General features: G+C 46.1%; 1 protein-coding gene across 1 annotated transcript in view; it reads right to left on the reverse strand.

Moving 5' to 3' along the window:
• LOC149371365 (transmembrane 9 superfamily member 1-like) overlaps nucleotides 1-22,540 on the reverse strand; it is a 92,458-nt gene that overhangs the window by 7,624 nt on the left and 62,294 nt on the right. Inside the window, exons 8-13 of the mRNA XM_089565529.1 lie at nucleotides 22,121-22,265; nucleotides 17,820-17,945; nucleotides 11,302-11,394; nucleotides 9,516-9,626; nucleotides 2,044-2,206; nucleotides 1,463-1,654 (exon numbers count right to left, since the gene is read on the reverse strand). Coding sequence (XP_089421655.1) covers nucleotides 1,463-1,654; nucleotides 2,044-2,206; nucleotides 9,516-9,626; nucleotides 11,302-11,394; nucleotides 17,820-17,945; nucleotides 22,121-22,265 — 830 coding nt within the window. The remainder of the gene's footprint in view (nucleotides 1-1,462; nucleotides 1,655-2,043; nucleotides 2,207-9,515; nucleotides 9,627-11,301; nucleotides 11,395-17,819; nucleotides 17,946-22,120; nucleotides 22,266-22,540) is intronic.

Consider the following 22,540-nt stretch of genomic DNA (forward strand, 5'->3'; position numbering starts at 1 on the left):
TATGCGCAGTTCTGTCAACAGATTTGGTTGTTTGTGTTAGTTGATTGCGTCGCTGTCATTCCTGGCCACGTGGTGTCTCCGTCTCGTTTGAATCGCTGCCGAAACGAAAGATGGCTGAACCACCCGCTGATTATCGGATGACGTTGCCGGTGAAAAGAAAGCGCACGGCTATTGATTTGGAGCCAAAGTGCAGTATCATGAAGGACTATAAAGACGGTAAGAAAGTGTGTGACTTGGTTAAGAAGTACGCACTATCGCAACCGACGGGTCAGTCCCTCCGGGGCTTCGTTTTCGCGAGGGACCTTCCGCAGCACTAAGTGTAGCACCTGGATGCCATGGATAAGGATGTCGGCAAGCTTCGCGTGAGGCAAGCAAGGCTGACGGACATGGGGTTTTCTCGTGCAAGCCAGTGAGAAGAACTTGGCGAGATGCTTGTGGCGATTTCACCCAAACATTTCTTCGGGATTTCTCAAGCTGAGAGGCGGCCGCGGCAACCTTCTCGTATTTTTTACAAGGCCCCTTTCAGGGCCACCAAAATGATGCCTCGGCGCAGCTCGCATGTCACTTGCCGTCCGTGACCTCTCCTCTTTGCAGTTGTTATCCTTTTTTTTCGTGAAACCCGTTTATAACAATTATTGGTTATAACAATGGAATTTTCGGGGCACTTGAATATTGTTATAAGCAGACTCGACTGTAGTAAATACAATTCTGAGTTTCACAAATGTTTCTGTTCTCGGTGTGTGGCATTCCTTCCTTTCGATATGGCAGCAATTCTCATCCTCTTGTCTGCCCCACTCAAAAATCAAATTATCTAGGATGGCGAAACTGACAGGCTCTGTTGTCAGTTGTCGAGGGATGTGGAATAACTCTGCTATTAAAGAAGCTTTCTCAATGAAAACAATGCATCCTAGGTACCATTTCTGATAATCACAAGAAAACTAAAAAGATACCAAACACACAGAGTGCAGTATACAAACATGCCCTCCGTCACTAACAGGCCCTCACCAGTGTTGCTAATGGGACTTCTGGTTTTGTGTTCAATTCTTACTGTAAGCAAGTTTTGGACCTCAATTCGTAGAAAAACAAAGGTGCACTTTAGACTGAAGGAAATGCAGCAGTTCGCATCTTTGCAGCTCTCATAGGTGCAGCATGGGGAGCTTGCTTGTTGTGCAGCAAGCTGGAACCGAGCTGGCATCTTCATCAGTGTCTGCTTTCTGTCACGCAACCTAATCACCTTCCCGCACATGTGCATGATGGAAGCTTGCTCTCCTGCATGCGAAATGACTCTATATAATTCAGATTATGAAGACTTTGAATTAAAAGGAGTCTTTTTAATACACTTGACGTTGATGGGACGAAATCATCAGTTGGAACAAGCAGCAAGTCTGAACTGATGAGACTGCCCTGTACTTTTGCTCTGTGGGGGAAAGGGCCCAGAGGGGGTGTCTGGCTGAGTACCCACCCTCCCGTGCAGATGGCCTTCCACCACCAGTGGTAGTCCTCGGAGGAGAGCTGGAAGTAGGTGAGCACCACCGCTATGCTGGCTGTCACGCTGAACAGGATCATGGCCACCACCAGCAGGATGCCGTACAGGGTGTACTGCTCCCGGCCCCACACCGTCGAGAAGATGTAGTACAGCTCCACCGAGATGGCACTGCGGGGGCAAAGTTAAAACTTCCCCCTCAATTTGCGTCACCCGTTTCTCACCACTACATTTCTATTTGCATTTAGGTTGTTATGTCAACGATACATCGCGGCACGTTTACAACCAAATGTCCTTTAACACGCTTAACAAAGGCCCATCACCTGTGAGGTGCAACTTCAAAACATTGCAAACATAAAGTAAAGTAATACATACTACAACAGGAAAAAACCAATACAAAAGGTAATGACATAGTTTTTGCCTGCCAACTTCGTCCCCCCATTCGCACTGTAGATGTAACACAGTGAGTTACCAAAGAGCCCATCAGCCTGAAAATGGAGGACATGGAAAGCGAAGCCAACAAGGCACAAATGCTCAATGCACAGGCGCCTCTTCCTCACCTGAAAGGCAGGAATCCGCCCACAAAGCAGTGGATGGGCAGCGAATGGTACCAGGGCACTGGTGGCACCCCCCGTGCAATCAGCTTTGCTCGGCAGGGGGCCTCAAAGGGGCCGGCACAGTTCTTGCCCAGGATGCCCCCCATCAGGGTCAGTGGGTAGCCACCTGAAGTGAAAAGAAAGGCCAGTGCACAGACTGAATGACCCTGAGCCTACATCGTTATTTCTAACTTCTGAACATGTCCTAAAAAAAAAAGATTTCTAACTTCTGAACATGTCCTAAAAAAAAAAGAAAAGTGCAGGTTGTGCACTAGTGATTCAACTTTGGCTGGTACATAAGCCGTAAAACTTCTGGCCTCCTTAACCACATTCTTCAAGAAGAAGAAGATGCGAAAGCATTCAGCAGTTGGTCCAGCCCCAAAAATTTCCATCAAAAGGTACCAGAACATTCTAGTCTTCATATTTTCAAATTTGGCGGTGCGGCCACGCTGAGGCGGGAAAGTGGTCACTTATTGTGATCGGAAATGAGCACCGCTGCTAGGGGCAGCATGTGTTCAGGGGGCTATCCTCTCCACCAATTCTGTGTGCTGTCCTGTGAAGCAGCAGCATACGCACAGAACATTTGCAACCTCAGACAGCATTCAAACATCCCAAACTTTATATGTGCCTTCTTTATTTATTTAACCACCCAATTCTGAGCAGGTAGAAGCTTTCATACTACTAACTGTCCAAATACTTCGATTTCTACCCCAAGAAACGTCACCAACACATCATGACATGCAGCACTTGCCTTTTCAATGCCTTGGAGTGGCCATCGGAGGTGCATGCAGTCATTTGTTTGATTTGATTTATTTGATTTATTGGGGTTTAACGTCCCAAAGCGACTTAGGCTATGAGGGACGCTGTAGTGGAGGGCTCCGGAAATTTCGACCACCTGGGGTTCTTTAACGAGCACTAACATCGCACAGTACGTTTGTTTTTTCGTCTGGCTAATTAAAGAGCTGTTTCGTGACATCGTGCCGACGATAGCAATCCCTGACCGACTGACTGGTAGCTCAGCATACAGGTGTACTACGATGTGCAGGACCGTCTCATTTATTCTCTTCATCTGCGACTGCTGAAGCATGCTTTAATCCACTGTCTTGAATTTTTTGCACATTTGACTACTGCAAGGAATGCATAATTTTGTCTTAACATGGGACAAGAAGTTCAATGTACCTGTCTGGAATAGTGGCTACATGACCTGCAAGGAGCACGTATTATTCCTCAGCACTCCCAGAGAGGGAACTTGTCTGGAAGCGCGCCGAAAGCCCATTCTCTGTACCAACCGTTGTCACATGACTACAGTTGCGAAAATAATAGTATCGACATCATTATGTCAGCCGAAGCATTTCTCGAAATCATGCAGCAAAGCCTGAGGCGTACAAGCTCACCATCGATGAAATGCAACTGCACCACATCCCATGTGCTCAGCACAAAGTAGACTTAACAGCGCATCTCGTAAATTGCTGCGTTTCAATGAGGGAACAACAATTCAGCAAACAAAAAAGATCTGTCAGCAGCAAGTCGTGCAATTTGAGAAAGCTTGCACAGCTGAAAGCTGAGGGGCCAAATGTGAAAAACGATTTTGGTTAAAACAGCCAGCCTTTGAATAATCAAATGAGAGCCCATCTCCCTCGATTTCGACGAGGTGTCTAATTTCCAGCAGCGCGCAGTAACATGAAACCGAACAGCTGCGGAGCAGCTTTAAGAAAACCAAGGGCACCGAAGGCGTTCGCTCGGTGATGATGCAGCTCAAGCTTGTCACCGTGTATACGTGCTTCAGCCAAAGAGCCAAACATGAATTGTGCTGGTTTTTGAAGTTTAATTTTAAACATTCAAGCAGACGGATGCCGGATTCCTTAAACGAGATCAGTGACCTGCTTGTGATGTTTGACATTACTGCTCTCAACATCAAATTAAGAAATAGCAACTACGAAGTTTTCTCTGGTTATTATATCGCATTCACAATTCAGAAACCAATTAATACACCCTTCAATTTGTGTCTCAACATGAGACACATATGACAGCTGGAACTAAGCACACCTTGAACACACTGGCAGCTGTGTAGGCTTTTATTTGGTGCTTTTGCAGCCTTCGGAACACATGTGCCACAGTGCTCACTTGACTGCTCTCAATCATAATATTAACCGTGTTTCTCCTAAACTTCAATGCTACAGCTGAATGCAACTATGCGCTGAGAAGGCATATGTAAGCACCATTTAATAAGCATACTTACACCGCCTCGAGTTGAACTATAGCCCAAAATGTGGACAGAGATATAAAGGGACGTCCCTCCGACTTAGAAGAGTCGTTTCAAGCAGGCGAACGTAACATGCGCATTGAAATCCAAGCACCTGTGCCAGGTGCAGCCGTTGATGCTCCAGCAAAACAAGCAACAAAGAAGGCCCCTATTACTGGTGCTGCCCCTTGTGACCACGCCGTGCATAAGAGTCGCACTAACTGGCCGCGCCTCATGCCGCCGTCGGATCTCCTTTCTTCTTCCAGCACGCTGATGATGCTGCGACCGTCTACCAATCAGAAAATTTTGTAATGAAGAAACCGGAAATTTTTTTGAAGACGACAACATAAATGCTAGCGCATTAAAAAATTGGGACGTAGTTGAACAAGTCCCATTTCTGAGATAGTTTCAGTGAGATTTGTGGTCCAGTTTTTTTTGCGCTCACTGCTCTAGCTACAACATAGCAACCTTGAAGCAAAGTTGTGGAGCAATGATTCATCGGCACATCTTGGTTAGTGTTTGCCAAAGATCTCAGAGGGTCACTACACATTAATTTCCAAATGGTATATCTGCCACCAAAAAATGGTTTGAGCAGGCTAAACAACCTCTATGGTAAGTGCAATATTGCCACATATCTTTGTAGCGTCCATTCGTTCGCGCAAGGCCGCAGAAAAGGGGTGTTATCATTTTTGTTCGAGACGCGAGAAGCGACCGGTCTAATCTCAATTGTTCACAGCCATGAACAGCTGCATCTACGTGTTTCCAGATTACTCTAGATGATCTCGACCTGTTATCTCGAAGTTTCCTTGGCGGCTTTAAATTGAACGATGCCGCGAGCAGCGGGCATTCGTAGTTCGACGACCGACGAGCACGCTTGTTGCTTACGCCGCCGCCGAGTGATTCAGTTCTTTTCCGGGCGCAAGTCAGCCCAAATAAAGAGCTTCATTTGCAAGTCTTTCTGGTGCCTTCCTGACCGCTGGACTGCCGTCACTACAACGTGACATCTGGTGGAGGTGCTGGGTAGCCTTTCATGTTCCGGACACCCCCTACAAGTCGTGACGCCAGCCCTCTGAGTCATTCACCGCAAGACCTGACTCTAGTCCACCGCGCAAGCCGACGCCTGCTAGGGGACGCACCTGAGTTCGGGACTCTGCCGGACCCTTCCCGGAAGCGAAAGCCAGCAGCAACGTCCACCATGAGCTTGCCCCAGACGACGACTCCAATCATTCTGCAGCAGCCCCGGGTGCCACCAACCTTCGACGCTTCGCCTGGTGCCGACCCCGAAGAATGGCTGGAGCAGTTCGACCGTGTGGCTGTCTTTAACAACTGGGACGATGCCATGAAATTTAGGTATGTGTTCTTTGCCCTGGAGGGACCAGCAAGAGTCTGGTTTGAGAATGAGGAAGCCAGCCTCGAGAATTGGGAAACCTTCAAAGAGCAGCTTCTCAAGACTTTTACAAACGTCGTGAGAAAGGAGAGAGCCCAGCAGCTGCTACAGTCTCGCATACAACACCCAAACGAGACCGTTGCAGTGTACACTGAGGAGATGAAGTGTCTCTTCCGGCGTGCCGACTCGAACATGAAGGAAGAAGAAAAGGTCAAGCTGCTTATGCGAGGAGTTAAAGAACAACTCTTTGCCGGCCTCGTACGGAACCCACCGAAAACCGTGGCGGAATTCATAGAAGAGGCCTCCATGATGGAAAAAAACTCTTGACGCCCGAGCCCGCCAATATGAGCGCCAGCATGCGTTTTTTCAGCAAACTGCCTGGACGCCGCTAACAACGATAACCTGCGGGAGGTTATACGCCAAGTTGTACGAGAAGAGCTCCGACGATTGCTGCCAAATGGAACGCAGCCGCAGGTTACATCACTTACTGACGTAATCCGGGACGAAGTTCAACAGGCCTTGGGTGTGACGCCGACCACCACGCAGCCTATGCAGCCCCCAGCCATGACTTACACCGCAGCTGTGCGCCGTCCTGCACCTCGACGACGGGACCCAAGCCCCTATCGCCCTCAGCCAGCTGCACTGGACCGCCGCCCTCTCGCCCCAACCCGCCCGTCCTACGAGCGTCGCACACAGCCGAGGAAATGCAACGAGTCGAGAACACCCGACCAGCGCCGTCCACTATGCTTCCACTGTGGAGAAGCCGGTCACATTCTCCGGTACTGCCCATACAGGAGAATGGGCATCCGAGGGTACTGCCCATACAGGAGAATGGGCATCCGAGGGTTTTCTTACGACGCTCCACGACCCCGAGCCGGCCTGCGACCGGCCGAAATCGAGGAGTTTTTGCGTCGGGAAGAATGCTCACCGCCCAGCCGCCTATCACGTTCCCCGTCGCCATCGTCACCGCGCTTTGTATCTCCTAGCCGAGGTTACGCCGTGCGTGGACGCTCCCCCAGCCCCCGAAGGTTAAACTGAATAAAGCAGCCTCTGGAGGTCAGGTTGCTTCTGTGCGCAAGAACTAAGATCCTCCATCGACGAAAACACAAGACTATGCCTCAACTACGACGAGGACTACGACGACCCCTACGACGACGACCCCCTACGACGACGACAACTACGACTACGACAACCCCGACGACGACGACGACGACACGGCCAGACTTGAGGCTTTTACCGCTGCCCTTAAACCTTACTATGGACGCTAAAGGACTCGAAGTTCGCATTCTTTGTGTTTATTTTCATTTTAAAGCATCGAGACGATGCTTCTTTGGGAGGGGGGTAATGCCACATATCTTTGTAGCGTCCGTTCGTTCACGCAAGGCCGCAGAAAAGGGGTGTTATCATTTTTGTTCGAGACGCGAGAAGCGACCGGTCTAATCTCGATTGTTCACAGCCATGAACAGCTGCATCTACGTGTTTCCAGATTACTCTAGATGATCTCGACCTGTTATCTCGAAGTTTCCTTGGCGGCTTTAAATTGAACGATGCCGCGAGCAGCGGGCATTCGTAGTTCGACGACCGACGAGCACGCTTGTTGCTTACGCCGCCGCCGAGTGATTCAGTTCTTTTCCGGGCGCAAGTCAGCCCAAATAAAGAGCTTCATTTGCAAGTCTTTCTGGTGTCTTCCTGACCGCTGGACTGCCGTCACTACGTGACAATATAATGCCCAAAGGTGGCTATGATGGTTGGTTGGTTGGTTGGTTTATGGGGTTTAACGTCCCAAAGCGACTAAAGCTATGAGAGACACCGTAGTGGAGGGCTCCGGAAATTTCGACCACCTGGGGTTCTTTAACGTGCACTGACATTACACAGTACACGGGTCTCTAGAATTTCTCCTACAAGTCAAGAAAGAAACTGTAATAGAGGACTCTAGAGTAATTGTGACCACATGGAGCTCTTGAATGTGCAGTGACATTGAACCAACCCCACTAAGCCAATCTTTCGTGCACAAGCTGACCAGGATGAAATTGCAAAACTTTAAATGCTAAGCAGAAGTGGCTAATGCTAATCCATGCTCTGCCCCATCAATTGCACTGATCTTCAACTATCAATTGCACTGATCGTCTATAATTTTTTTTTTTTTACTGCTGTCCTTCGCTCATGTTCTCTATTCAGTGCTGCTCATCATTTTAGTACCTATGTGAGACGTGAACAGATTTCTCTGGAAAGACTAATCTTGCGAAACAGTTCCTATAACAAACAAGATTTTTAGCAATGCTTTCCACACTCTATCTCAAATGTTCTTTACCACTGCCACCAACACCAGTGGCAATTCTGATCTTTGATGCCATTGAGTGCAGCTGCTACTCTTATGGCCACCGAGTCATTTAATTCTTTGTGGGCACAACTTTGCTCGCAATAGTAGAACCTCCATGATATGATCATAATTGAAACAAATTACAACAATATAAATTTGTTAAATTCCCGGCAAGAGTGCACAGTGTAAAAAAAATTGAAAATTGGTTTTGAAGAAGGGAAATGACCCAGTCACTGCCTCGCACGTCTCAGTAGACACCTGAACCACACAGTAAGGGAAGAGATAAAGAAGGGAGTGAAAGAAGAAAGGAAGAAAGAGGTGCGGTAGTGATCACTTGGGGATCTTCAACGTGCACTGATATCGCACAGCACACAGGAGCCTTTTGTGTTTCACCTCCACTGAAACGCGGCCGCCGCAGTCAGTTTTGAACCCGGGTACTCCGGCTCGGTAGACGAGTGCCTTAACCACTGGGCCATCGCAGCGGGTGCATTGTGTGCAATGTGCAGGATTTTAGATGTTTAGAACTCTCTCCCGTGCAGCTACGACGACATCTCCGATCACTAAGCACTGCCCACACGCAGCCGACACCGCGACCGCCAGTCATGCATCACGAACTGAGTGGTGCGATGTGGCCCGCACATTGCCGAAGTCACTATCGCCAGCTGCACGATACGCATGAGCAGTAAGCAGTGACCATCAACTGTAAATATATTTGCTTAAATGCACTTCCCTGTGCTTCTGCATGTGAATTTGTTTTGGATGATACAAATTTGCTTAGCGACCCCTAGAGATTCGTATAATCGAGATTCTACAGCAAACAGTTGCCACGCCAACCTGCCCCCTTTTTTTTATTTTGTCAAACACATCGTCCATGACTGTCGTCAAGCTGTACCATACCCCCAACACTGTGGGAATTTTTTCCATTTGTTTATTACTGAACACTCCCAATCAGACTTTTAGAACTCATATTCTATTCAATGCCCGACTTTTTTTTTCACCGCCATTTGGGACCATTTAAATTGAATTTTAGCGAAGCTCGCATTTCCTTACAGCTGACACTCAATTCCAACTCAAAGGGGACTGAACATTGGTTCGAGATGAGCACAGATCGAATTAATGGCAGTCTTTCTAATGCACCTGATAACATTGCGGATGATACCAGAGTGACCGTTAGAATTAATGAAAATTTCAAAATAAGTGCATTTAAATAAATTAGAACCCACTGTACATGCACACTCAGCAATGTAAAAATTATTAACAACAATAAGCAGCACAAAAAAAAATTGAACATGGAATCGTACATAGCCATATGCTTCAAAAATTTACACAACTGGAGGCCAAAGACTCATCCTGCGCTTGAACACTTGTTGTTCACAAACCAAAATCTCTTCAAGCCCCGCCTGGCGCAAGCCAGAAGTTTAGTTTTCTAGGTCGTAAGTTACCTTTGGTCACGCTAAGGTGGGATTTGCATCGATGTGTGTACTCACAGCAGATCCAGACAAGCAGGAGTAGGACCACAGTTGTGGCAGGCAAAGCCTGGGTGGAGTGGTAGATCCAGGCTGTGGAGTTCTGGATGCTCCACACGAGGAACAGGGGAACTGTTTAGAGAAAAGCAAGGAAATGAAGATCAAAAAGCCATCATCATCATCAGCCTGACTACGCCCACTACAGAGCAAAGGCCTCTCCCATGAATCTCCAATTAACCCTGTCCTTTGCTAGTTGCCGCCACTGTATCCCCGCAAATTTCTTGATCTCATCTGCCCACCTAACTTTCTGCCGCCCCCTGCTACACTTGCCTTCTCTTGGAATCCACTCCATTACCCTTAAGGACCAGCGGTTATCTTGCCTTCGCATTGCATGCCCTGCCCAAGCCCACTTCTTCCCCTTGATTTCAACTAGGATGTCATCAACCTGCGTTTGTTCTCTCACAATTCAGCAGCAGCAATTTTTTGAACAATCATTTTGAGCTATTACAGAACCCACACCCTAATGGTTACCGGTAGAGTGGGTTTGGCAAGTTGGTAAAAATCAATTACAAAAAACAGCACGAATATAACATAAGGACCTAAGATACGAAGACAAACAATGAGCGCATGCAGTGAGTCTTCGTATCTTTTGGTCCTCATGTTTTCTTCATGTTGCCTTTCATAATGGATGCCAGTAACATGTCTCAATGCAATCAAAATTTTCAAAAAAAACAAGGAGCTAGTTTTCACCGACAGTACCCCATGAACACAATGAACCCCTTTGAAAATTCACCCTGGCAGCTCAGCAGGAATCATCATTAGCTGCTCTAGTTGGTGCAGTCCCACCATTACTTCAAATATTTTTGGTTCCGACTGAAATGAAGCTGTAGCCAAAGACCTACCATGCGAAGCTATGCTATTTATATGCTCTTACATCATTGGAAAAAATGTTCAATTATGTTGAAAAACCATAATTATGAAATTAATTAGATGACAATATTCCCCACAAATTTTGATGTTTCGACTCAGTCTTAAAAAAAATAGCAGAGCTCCATAGTTTAGGTCTTTCTGAATTCAATGGCATAAGATTAATTGAAATTGCACCATAAAGACCTAATGAGAACTTCCATAAGGCTAGTCACATCGGCAAAAAAAAAGTTGTGCAAAGAGCAGAAAAAAGAGACGTCAAGCAGACTAGGTGGAGAAGGTCAAGAGAGTAGTTTTGAAATAGGAGGAAAACTGGGAGTTAATCCGAAGACACTGAGCACGCTATTAATTAATGGCTCAGTGGCATTTGTCAGCATCCCGATACAATGGGGAGGCTAATAATTATCTAATTATCTCTCCATTAAACAACAGAAAAAAGTTGGTTCAGCAGAGATGGTGTGATTTTGCGCAACAGCAGCCAAGCAGTTTCCACGGCGTTGCATAGCATTTCGATGGAGGTGAAATACAAAAACACTCGCGTGATGTGTGAAGTCAGTGTATGTGAAAGAACACCAGGTGGTCGAAATTAATCCAGAGCCTTCCACTACGGCATCTCTCTTAGTCCATGTGCAGCTTTGGGGCACTGAACCCCACATACCTTACCATACTTCTTTTTTTTTACCTCGTTAACCTGCACGGTAGCTGTCCATAAAAAATCCTTTGGTGAAGGCTTTCTTAGAAAAAATGCAATATGACCGGTAACAATCTATTTTTTTTGTGCAACAATTTTTTGTGCAACAGTTTAGCTTATCTTGACATGTGCACACTAAGCTATTCGTGGCCATGGCAGCAGAAGGTGGGAAAAGGAGGGTATACTCACTGAAGAAAAGGCACGAGACCAAGTTGACGTTGGTGACCCACTTGGTGCCTCCCATTTGGCGGTACATCTTGGAAGACACAAAGCCCGCAATGCCTGCAAAGTGGAAAGGCAGAAGCTCCAATGCACAACAATTCACATCAAGGCAAACTACCCAGGACGATAGCAATTCTACGTCTAAAAGCAACGTTCCATGTCTGAAACCATTTTCAAAGCTGCTGCTAGCTTTCACATGTGGAACTTTTGAAAAGACAAAATGTTGGGTTTCTGCAACCATGTGACTAATGAACAATAGATGCTGCACTGAGCTTCCCGATGACACCATTAGAGGTGTGCAAATATTCTAAGCTTCGAAAACGAATCGAATATGTCCATTATTCTGTTTGTATTCGATTTGAGAAACTGATATTTGACAACTTCTGAATGTTCAGCAGTGATCAAAAACTGTGCTGGCTTTCATAAATCAGACTGTGGCACCACCCCAATAGGTGGGCATATTATCTAAAGATCTCGTGTAAAGTGCCTGGAAAACAGTACAAAGGTGCCGTGTTTGCTTTCTTGCCGGTTGTTTATCGCGTAGACTGATCACATTCGGACGTAGCTAGGCTTGAACCTGGGCCCGTATTCTGAGTTTCTGTTATAATCGACCACACCAGCCACGCCTCATTGGCTGAAACGCTGAAAAAAGATGTGGCGGCTCGAACGCAGTGACAATTGTCGAGGAAACAGGACAGTGATGTCACACACATAGTGTGTGTGACCCCAGTGATGTACTAACAGCCAACATGGCGGCGGCTCTGAATCAAAACCTATAGCTTAAAAGTGAACTCATCAGTGTCACTGAGTTTTTCGGCTCATCAACTGGCTATAAACTCGGCACGGGGCTTTCGCTAAGCTTTATCTTGCACTTAACAAATTGGATGGGCAATAATTTGGTCTGTTCTTTATTTCAATGGACAATTCGGCAGCTCCTAGGCCTAACGAGCACTGGTTTGTTGCAGAAATTGTTCACTTCATCCAAGCCAGACGGCACCACCATCACCAGAGTTATCGCCATGTCTGCGTTTGCGTATGTTGAATGATGTAAAATAAAGCATAAATTCTTGTGTTTACTGAGCGCAAATGCACATTCGCTCTTCTAGAACTCTGTTAGCTGTTGAAGCGTTCTGTATCATGATCATGTACAATGTCTAGCCACGCGACCCTCACTCATCATGCGCACGGATGGTCAGTTGCCAGTGACGCACCACTATACCTTAGCATTTGACGTGCCAGAGGTGGATTTTTGGCGTCCCTTATGGTTCTCAACAGCCGTGGTGTTGTGGCTCTGTGTTGAGCTTGTGAGTTAGCTGGCAAGTTAGTTTTCAGGCATCAATGGGCATGCGTGCACTTCATGTCATGGCGAACCTCTGAAAACTTCATCTGCAAAGCCTCCCAACACACAGCAAGAAGTATTTTTTAGCCCCCCCTTTTATTTATTTATTGCAGAAAAATAAAAAGCCTGACAGTGACATCTCGCGGCTCTTCCAACGCCTAACATAAAAGGAACAGAAAACGTAAATTACCGTATGTGCAACAGTCCAATCACAGCAGGAAGTTGCGTTTAGCGATATTGTAGATGGCAAGTCGTCATGGCGTCTTCATGGTTCAGCACAGCAGTGAGCGTGCATCGTGCAATTAGCAATTGCATACCATAACTTTTCCTCTCCGCTATTTTTTCCCCTCAAGATAAATGCAAAAACAGAGTGGTGTGCAAAGCTAGCTTTTCATTTACCATCGGAAATTGGCGGTTGCAGTGGCCACCATTAGTCATTGCAAAGCCATGTGTAAATGTGTACATTATTTTCTTTTTCAATACACCTCTGGCCTTTACGGTGCAGAAAAGAGTATCTATCTGAAATATTGCTTTTATTTATTGAATCCACTTGGTGAATGAAGCAGCTTTTGTTTACCTCTTCATTGTGGAATCTGATGAGCAACTAAAAATGTGGCTGAATTTTTCTTCTGCCGCATTCCATTTCTAAGCAAAGAGCAGTAGGGCGGATGGACATATAGCTGTGGCAAACGCAACACAATGACATCCTGCCGCCGCTCACAGTGGCAACCGAACTGACATCCAATCAGGTGAGGCCAAAAGTGAGGGTTTCGATTATGACACAAACTCGGAATAAAGGCCCTGATATGAAAGTCCACAAGTGGCCTTTTACACACACCTCATGTGATGAGAACAAGACGGCTGACCACCCGCTTCAAACAATCACAACACAAAAGAACACTGTTTTCTGTTTGATACATCCATAATGTGTTAGTACTTACTCAATGCCAACACCACCTGTGGCACACATCCGTGGGTGTCGGAGCCCATGCACCTCAGCAGACCCTCCAATCAATCTTGTCACCTTTATAACTCTTCTAACAAAGCTCCATCATACAGTTTTGGTCATTCACGATATGCAGAAAAGTCCACTCTCACCAGCAGAGAAAGTGGTTCTGTAAAAATCCTGCCTAGTGCACGGTGCATCACAACCTGTGCACTTCCGTCATAAATGTTAATGGCTGCCATGACGACAGATGGGCTCCTCTCACTAGGCCAAAGCATAAACCTGGTTGCATACGAGGGGGTACCCAAAAGTAACCGGACTTATTTTCCTTTGAACTTATTTGTTCACATTTTAAGCGCAGACCTTCAAACTCCTTCAAAGTATTCCCCACTTGCAATGATACGCTTGTCGAATCTTTCATTCCATTTTTCAAAACATTGTTTAAATTCATCTTTGGTGATGCCTGACAGTGCCGCCGTCGTTTTTTTCTTCACCTCAGCAACATCGGCGAAACGCTTTCCATTCACCTATTTTTTCATTCTAGGAAACAAAGAAAGTAGCACGGGGCAAGGTCGGGTGAGTATGAGGTTTGAGGAATAGGGGTCATGCCACTTTTGGTCCAGAACTGTCGTAGAGACAGGGCTGTGTGAGCAGGGGCATTGCCATGATGGAAAAACCAGACACCCGACCGCCACACATCTGGCCGCTTCCACCGCACACTGTTGCCCAACCTTTCAAAACATCCAAGTAGAAAGCCTGGCTAACTGTCTGACCCTGCGGAACAAATTCTCAATGGACGACTCCTCTCACGTCGAAAAACAAATCAGCATTGTTTTGAGGTTTGGTTTCACCTGACGAGCTTTCTTAAGGCGAGATGAATTTGAAGTTTTCCATTGGCATGATTGTTGCTTTGATTCAGGATTCGATTCAGGAACACTTGAGTTGTCCCCATAGCATCATCCTTCTACGTCTTTCTTAATATTTCAAGAGTTTCCATTCAACTTTTTCCGAGCAAAAATCAGAATTTCACCGGCGCACGCTGTTCACGAAAATCAGCCATTGCAAAAATGACATTCACACAAAACAGTCGTCACTCTAAGACTCTGCCCTAAACTAGTCTGACCTCCTTCAACGACGGCACTCGGCTTACTGATTTTGGAATGTTCGTTCTATGCGATCCTAGTGTCAAAACGCGGTTTCACAGAACCTTTGCCGACCAAAAAATTTAGTCCGGTTTCTTTTGGGTACCCCCTCGTAGTTTCAGCTTCTGAGCCCCTCCCACAGACCGTGGCAACGGTGCCTACCGGCCGCGCATTGCTACCAATCCGAACCCAGCTTTCGGATGCCGACTGGTGCACAGCTAATCACTTCTTCTCCTTTTTAGAAGTAGTCTTGCTGCTCCAATGCAATTATTTGCTCCTATCACTAATGTCCACATTGTCTTTCCAGCATGTTGAAACTGTGTGTGCACTTAGCACAGGCTTTCCGCTGATTGTAGGGCGAGGCCTCTTCACCGAGCTTCACTGCATTTTTATATTTTTAAAACTTTTTTTTGCAGGGTGTGGGGCAGGGGCATTTCATACTGAACTTTTGGATAATGTGAGCATTTCTTTCGGTCCCCTGAAGTCCAAATTAATGAGGTTTTAATGAGGTTTCACTAGACATCATGCTGTTTTTAGCTGCCAGTCATGTGGCTTTCATTCATAGCTTTCATTTCATTGCTCAAATTGCATGGCCAAATACAGGCTGCATACTGTTAAGCTGCCTGATCAACTAGTTTACATTTCTGTGCATGCACGTCACATTTTGAGATGGTACCAGTATTTTATTACTTGGCCTTTGCTAGCTTAAAAAAATGCTTTGGTGTGAAAATGATGTCCATCTCTGTCTTTATATTATCACTATAATGTATCGCTACAGGCCAACTTAAATTTGACCTCAGTGTCGCTTTAAAGTACAGTAAAAAAATCCCTAATACATAATGAGTTTTATTTTTCAGTTTTTGCATGTCAGATTTCTGCCTCGTATTACATGTGGATATATAATACGCAAATTCACAGCCCCGCCGCGGTGGCTCAGTGGTTACGGCGCTCGGCTGCTGACCCGAAAGACGCGGGTTCGATCCCGGCCGCCGCGGCCGAATTTCGATGGAGGCGAAATTCTAGAGGCCCGTGTACTGTGCGATTTCAGTGCGCGTTCAAGAACCTTGGGTGGTCGAAATTTCCGGAGCCCTTCACTACGCCGTCCCTCTTAGCCTGAGTTGCTTTGGGACAAACCAAATTCACAGTTCCGGTCTCTTTACTAATCAGTGCTATCACCATCATGCTTGCAGCGAGAGGAGGTGCTACCTAGTGCACACGTCGGTTGGCAGTTTCGATTTTGAAGACATTTCACCACGATGACCTTGCAACAACCCCGCTATTAGAAGCAGGACAACAGCACACCTCACACAATATCAGGACCACGAATGCAGTACTTGGCTGGTTTTAAAGGGACACTGAGGAGAAATTGAAGTTGGCTTGTATCGACAGAATACCAGCTCCTGATTACAAAAACGCCACTCATACTGACAACAAAGAGTTTGTAATGTAGAAAAGAGCAAGAACCAAAATACAGGTATCACCGCCACAGGCCAAACTCGCAAGTACAAGCGTGATGAGATCATAGGACAAAACAGTGTTGCTAGAACGAATGGTTCTAGCAACACCAGGAACCGAGAAGCCATGAATCACTGAGGCGCAGCCAATGCATGCGCAAATCTCCTTGACGTCGCCAGATGGCGCCACGTGCCCGGCAGCTACGCGCACTCCTGAAGCATCGGGACAAATCAGTGCCTGTTTTCCGGCGGTAGGCGGGCTCCCGGTATTCCGCTAGCGGTAACAAGGTACACGGTATGCTAAAGGTGTCTATTTGCGAGAACTTCGTTGACGACTTCGAGAACGAGATCCATCGTAACGCTGGCAAAACGCCAGTGCAAACGTAATCAAAGCGACTGTAGCGACGGCCGCAATAGCCGATAGATGCCTTCAACGTGCGGCCGGCGGTAGCTTTCTTTTCGGCTGCTGCTAGGCCGCACTGCTGGCCGCCAGAAATCATGGAGTCTGGGCTACGTCATGCGCACGTCATGTTTCACGTCTCTTAGTCCTCTGTCGTCATAGCAGAATCCCAAGTTTGAATCAGAGCGGCGGGAAAAACTTTTTCAACTTCGAATCCAAATTTCTTAGAAATAAATGCATCTTTCGCTGCCGGCCAAGTGGCAACAAAGCCATGACATGACGAACTATCGGATTTTACTATAAAAAAAATATTAATAGTGCTTTCCTCAGTGTCCCTTTAAAAGGGAAATTGATCTTAGGTGCCGAAAGCATCAGCATTGTGTGATGCACTTGCTAAGTGGACTGGATGAGGTGGCCGGAGCCTGCAGTTACGACTGAAATGACCCCCTCCGGCTATTATCTGCAGTTAGATCGCGGCCACTTGAGCCAGCACATCAGAGGAGCTCGTCGGTCGCACTTTAAAGAAATTCGGGATATCAAATGCGCTCAACGGTACCAAAGAAGAGTTTCAATCGAAAGATATCTCTGACAAGGGACTCTCAGAAGACGACACGCCTGACGACGGCGATAGCTAAAGCCTAGACTCCGGCGACACTTTCTGGGCACATACGCTTACAAGCATGTGCCGGAGCTGATCTGTGCATGCGTGCAGTGCAACATACGAGCAGGAACGCTGCACATGTGATGGAAGCAGCACATTGGTTTACAACAATCCGAGGACCACGTGGCTCTCACGAATGCCGGGGAAGTGTGAGTTGCTCTTTTCATCATGCCGTGAAATTCTCTGGCCAAGCATGCCAGCGCGGAAGGGGGAGCAAGCCAGCATTGGGCACGAGGAGGTGTGTGCCCCTGCTGCGGGGTGACGAAGGATGCGCAAGTCAATTGTGAATGTCAGTTGAGTGTCAATTGAGTCATCAAATGAACCGTGAAGTGCACTGGAAATGAACACTTTCGGTGAGCTTTCCTCATTCGCATCATACATGAATGAAAACTTTTTTTTGTTTTGTTTTTCTCATCCCCAATTTACATCACACATTATATGTGGGTCTGTATTAAATGTGTGTCTTTACGGCACCTTGTGTCGACTTGCGACAATTGGTTCAAATTGTGCCTTAATTGCGAATGTGGTCTTGCATAAACTTACAGGATGTCAAGGCATAAAGGACACAGATGGCTGTGTTCATGGAACCGTGGTTGTGCACGTTGAACACACTCAGCAGGGCCATGAGAAGCACTCCAACAGCAATGCACAGGAACTGTGTGCCCACACCTGCAAAAGATGGGAGAGAATCAAACACAAGCTGCAAATTTCTGACATTTTTCTTACATTCACAGAAGAGTACAGATCATATTACCCTGAAAGTTGGGGCATCTTATAAGATGCTACACAAGAAAAGTTATCAATAATCAAAATTTTGTGACTAGTATATGCGACAAAAGAGACAATGAAGAACAAAATGTGCACCATCATCTCACAAGACGAGGTAGAATAGAATAATGAATTATGCAACATGTGCTTCCATCTCAAGACATCTTCAGAGAGTTCATGCACTCTGAGAAGTCTGCAATGACCATCTTACTTAGTATTACTAATGCCTACTCTACTAATGCCACATGCTTTTTTTTTTCATGAGACAACAAAAATATGCAAAGGAGTTGGACTTTTTTGGTTTTGGGTTTTGAACATTCAGCGGACTACTTTTGGTGCGTATTTCTAAAAGCAATCTTTGTTAACATTATTTTCTAAGGATGAATCATCTTTTATTTTTTTTTCATTGATATGTGGTGTCCTAAGCCTTACATAGTTTATCTTTGCTTCTTCATCAGCCTGAGCAGTTGATATAGCAATACTTAATGTGCAAATGTTTGTATTTAAAGCAGTTCTTGCAGGGAGAAATGCCATTGCCAAAAGAAAAATTAAAACTGTGGGACTAAAGTGACTGGACCATGACAGGACCATGAGAAAAAAGCGAAGGTTTAGCTCCAGAAACTGGGCTGTCATGGCCTGGTTGCACTCTGGGTTGAGTGAGAGAGCTGCACATTATGTGGTCTGCATGCATGGCAGTGATAAAACTGCGGCTGAACTGTCGTGGAAGCCAGAATATGAGACTTTTTCATGATGCTTACGCACGGTTTCATTTTGCTGGTGACTTGCTGCAAACATTGTCAGTGAAATTACACACATCCAGTGGAAAAAAAACTAGCTCAATAAAGCAAAGCAGCGGCCCTACGTGGGTGGTGAGTGTCTGTGAGAATGCAGTGCTACGCTAGCAGATGATGCTTAGTGATACGGTCAAGCTTCTGGTCCGCAGTGGTGCACGTTTGAGGTCACAAAGCAACGCGTCTATAACCACAACACTGCTAAATCCAACAAACCAATGCCTCACTGCATCCATGGCTTCCATGCTTTCCACTTTCTTCAGCGACAGAGTGTATAATTCCTACTCAATAGCCAGATGTTTGTGGCATGCATGCACAGAATAGTCACCATTTTTTTTTATCAAAAGCGAAAAACTGATCAGAACTGTGTGGAAGTGGATGTGGCATTTACATAAAAGGACCTTTCTTTGTCGCTATCTCCTTCACTGCTGGAGAGTTTGATGAATGCACCACCTAACCCATCTATCCACCCTTTTGACAAGAAATTTAACCGATCGTATTTACTCGTGTAATTTGATCACTTTTTTTCTTTAAATTAAGCCAAGGGGTGTGTAAATTGCAAAAAATTTTACGAGTACGAGTGAACACATCCTAAAAACTCCACAAAGGTCATAACACGCAATGTATACTGTATACATGACATCTGGCGGGTTAATGACATCTTAGTTGAAATCAAGAGGAAGAAATGGGCTTGGGCAGGGCATGTAATGCGAAGGCAAGATAACCGCTGGTCCTTAAGGGTAACGGAGTGGATTCCAAGAGAAAGCAAACGTAGCAGGGGACGGCAGAAAGTTAGGTGGGCGGATGAGATTAAGAAGTTTGCGGGGATACAGTGGCGGCAACTGAGAAAGTGCAGGGTTAATTGGAGAGACATGGGAGAGGCTTTTGCCCTGCAGTGGGTGTAGTCAGGCTGATGATGATGATGATGATACTGTATTACTGCTGCCTATATGTCGACCCCCCCAATTCGCTCCCCTTGCTGTCAGAGAGAGAGAGAGAAAAAAAAAAAAACTGACATCAAATATAAGACGCATACCCCATCCCACCCCGCCTTATGTTATCTAGTTCCCTACGAGAGAGAGACAGCTTGACGGCACATGCGCAGCACAAAGCAATAAAGAAGCTCAAAGCAAAGCAATAAAGCAATTAATCGCGAAGCCAGCAATCAATGGAGATAACAGAACATGAAAATTTGGGCACTTCCAGGAAGCTGAAGTTCTGATTAGTCCCAGTCAAAGCACCATCATAGTCGCCCAAAGGAGGTGCAACAATTATCAGGGTGTAAAATTGGCTCATCACAAAAAACAATGATCTTGTACAAGTGAAAGCAGGAAGCAACACAGCGATATTTTCATCATAAGTTGGCCAAAGTTATACATAGAACACCCTGCTGCCCACATTGGCTGTCTTGTATTCGATTACACCCGACACGTTGGAAGCTTATACTACATAAAAATCTTGCAGAGACGTACATGCTTAAGTGGTAGTTCCCCTTACGACGTAGTCGCATGAAATCCTAGACTCAGCTTCTATTAAACTTCATGCATGTGGTGCTCACTTATGGCACACAGTGACTTATCTCAAATGACCTGCTAGTGTGTCCCTATGTATCATCATGAACGAGGCTGTAGGGGTCTGTCATAAGGATGCCAAGAACTGTACCACACATTACAAGGAAACTGCACCGGTGCTTGTAACGTGTGGATCGTGACAATGTGTCCAGAGAGACATGCCGGTGACACAATGTAACATGTGACGATGCTTGCAACTTCTGACACACCCTAACAGACACTCCCCTCCCGTTGCAGGGGGCGTCGCAGTACCCCCGCAACATCCGATACACCACCAGTATCCCTTTCCCAGGCGCTGGTGCCAGAGCGGCCCTGGTCCCAGCTGCATGGAAGTGCCCATCCCCATAACTATCACTGTCACGAGACTCGGCTTCTCCACAGCACGGTGGCTCTACAGTTAAGGCTGGCCACCGTAAACCTTCGTTTTCCTCCATGTTTTTGACATTTTCCTCGATGCCATTGCTGCACTGTTGGCTTACTGGCCCCATTGCACGGCTGTTATTCCACCCTGTCTCGCTGCGCTGCTGTGTTGTGGCATTGGCAAGGATCATGCGCTTTCCACGTCCAGTGCTTCCCAAGTGACATTCCCTCTCCCCAGCATGCCAAGCATAAGGGCGAAACTCCGAGTATTGACCTGGACCGGTGACGATGCCTAGGACTCCTCACAAAAGTGTTGCGACAGGAACACACAGGAAAAGCTGTCACTTTTCGAATGCTTAAGACACAGACAGTGCAGTTGAGAATTCTACAGCGTGGGCCAATAGTGACTATGTTGTTCCCATCACTGATGAAATGTCTTCCAATGCAAGCGATGCTAACGAGGAAACCGAAGACAGCTCAGGCACCAACACTGAAGTAACTGTGCGCGAGCTAGGCATGCTTTGCTTGCTTACCCAAATATGGGGCTTAATAGAGCAGCTGAAACCCGAAGTAAGTGCTTTCAAGGCTGCACTAGTGGCTACGAGCCTACTTCAGCCGCAGACATAAATAGTGGATTCCTGTGTAGTCCTGCATGAACATAAGCTTCCGAGTGTGCCTTCCTTCATGCAATACCTCAGCTCTACCACATCAGTCAATATATTTATGCTGCTTTCGGTTCGAGTGTACTGTCGCTTTGAGCAAAATTTTTCCGTGGTCCCGAGAGGTACAGCTAACTGAGGTTTTACTGTATTTTTATTAACCCTATCGCAATAATTGCTGCTGAAGTTTTTGAACAGGCACCACAGGCTGCTCTTGTCCCAATAGTTTCCTGGGCATTAAAAGACACCTTGAAGGCTACAGCCGTATGAGCTGACTGCTGGTCCAGAGGACAGAGGACATTAGGCACAAATTTTCCATTGTGAAGAAAAATATGAAGGCACAAGTTTCTTTTGTTTAATTTTTGGTTCATAGCAGAGGAAAATACTTTCAAGAATATGCATAACTGTGTGCAACTGAAAACCCTTCAAACAGAACTGTAAGGCTAATGCAAAAACGGGCCTGATGCTTGAAGATATTAAGAAAGAAAAAAATACTGCTGCATTATGAGCAACTGAGCCATGGCTGGCCTGTGCCACCCACTTCAGAGCCTTACACAACCCATTTCTCTATTTACTTTCACCTATTAACCTGGTCATGTAGATCGACTAGCATACTTCTCTATCAAACTCAGTGTAAGTGCAAGGACAGGTTGGCTAACAGCACAATTTTACACCACTGGTACACTTACACTTACCCAGAATGGCACAGAGGAGGTTCTTATAAGGCGGAAACCGGAAGACATCAGCATGGATGATCTTCCAGCCGTACTCCTCCACATCCATCTCTGCCTTGCTGTCTAGGGAGTTGTACCGAGCAATGTCATTCTTGAGGACACGTGTCTGAAGTAAGGAACAAGTGGAGAGCCATGAACACAGCATGCAAACCCACCTTGCTATGCACTACGCACGCTGTTGTTAGTTACAAAGTACAGTACATTAAAATCTTTGAACTATATAAACTAATGCATGTCACTAGAGTTCTTTAGAACCAACATAATAACACAATAAGGCAATGCACTCGATCTCAGCACCTTGGTTTCCACAGAGCATACCTATATAGTCGTTGTGTTGGTTTTTATGGTGCTTAGGTGACTGAGGTTATCATGGGCCAAATG

This window comes from Amblyomma mixtum, chromosome 1 (assembly GCF_055824585.1).
Source record: "Amblyomma mixtum isolate Tamu chromosome 1, ASM5582458v1, whole genome shotgun sequence".
Lineage (NCBI taxonomy): Eukaryota > Metazoa > Arthropoda > Arachnida > Ixodida > Ixodidae > Amblyomma > Amblyomma mixtum.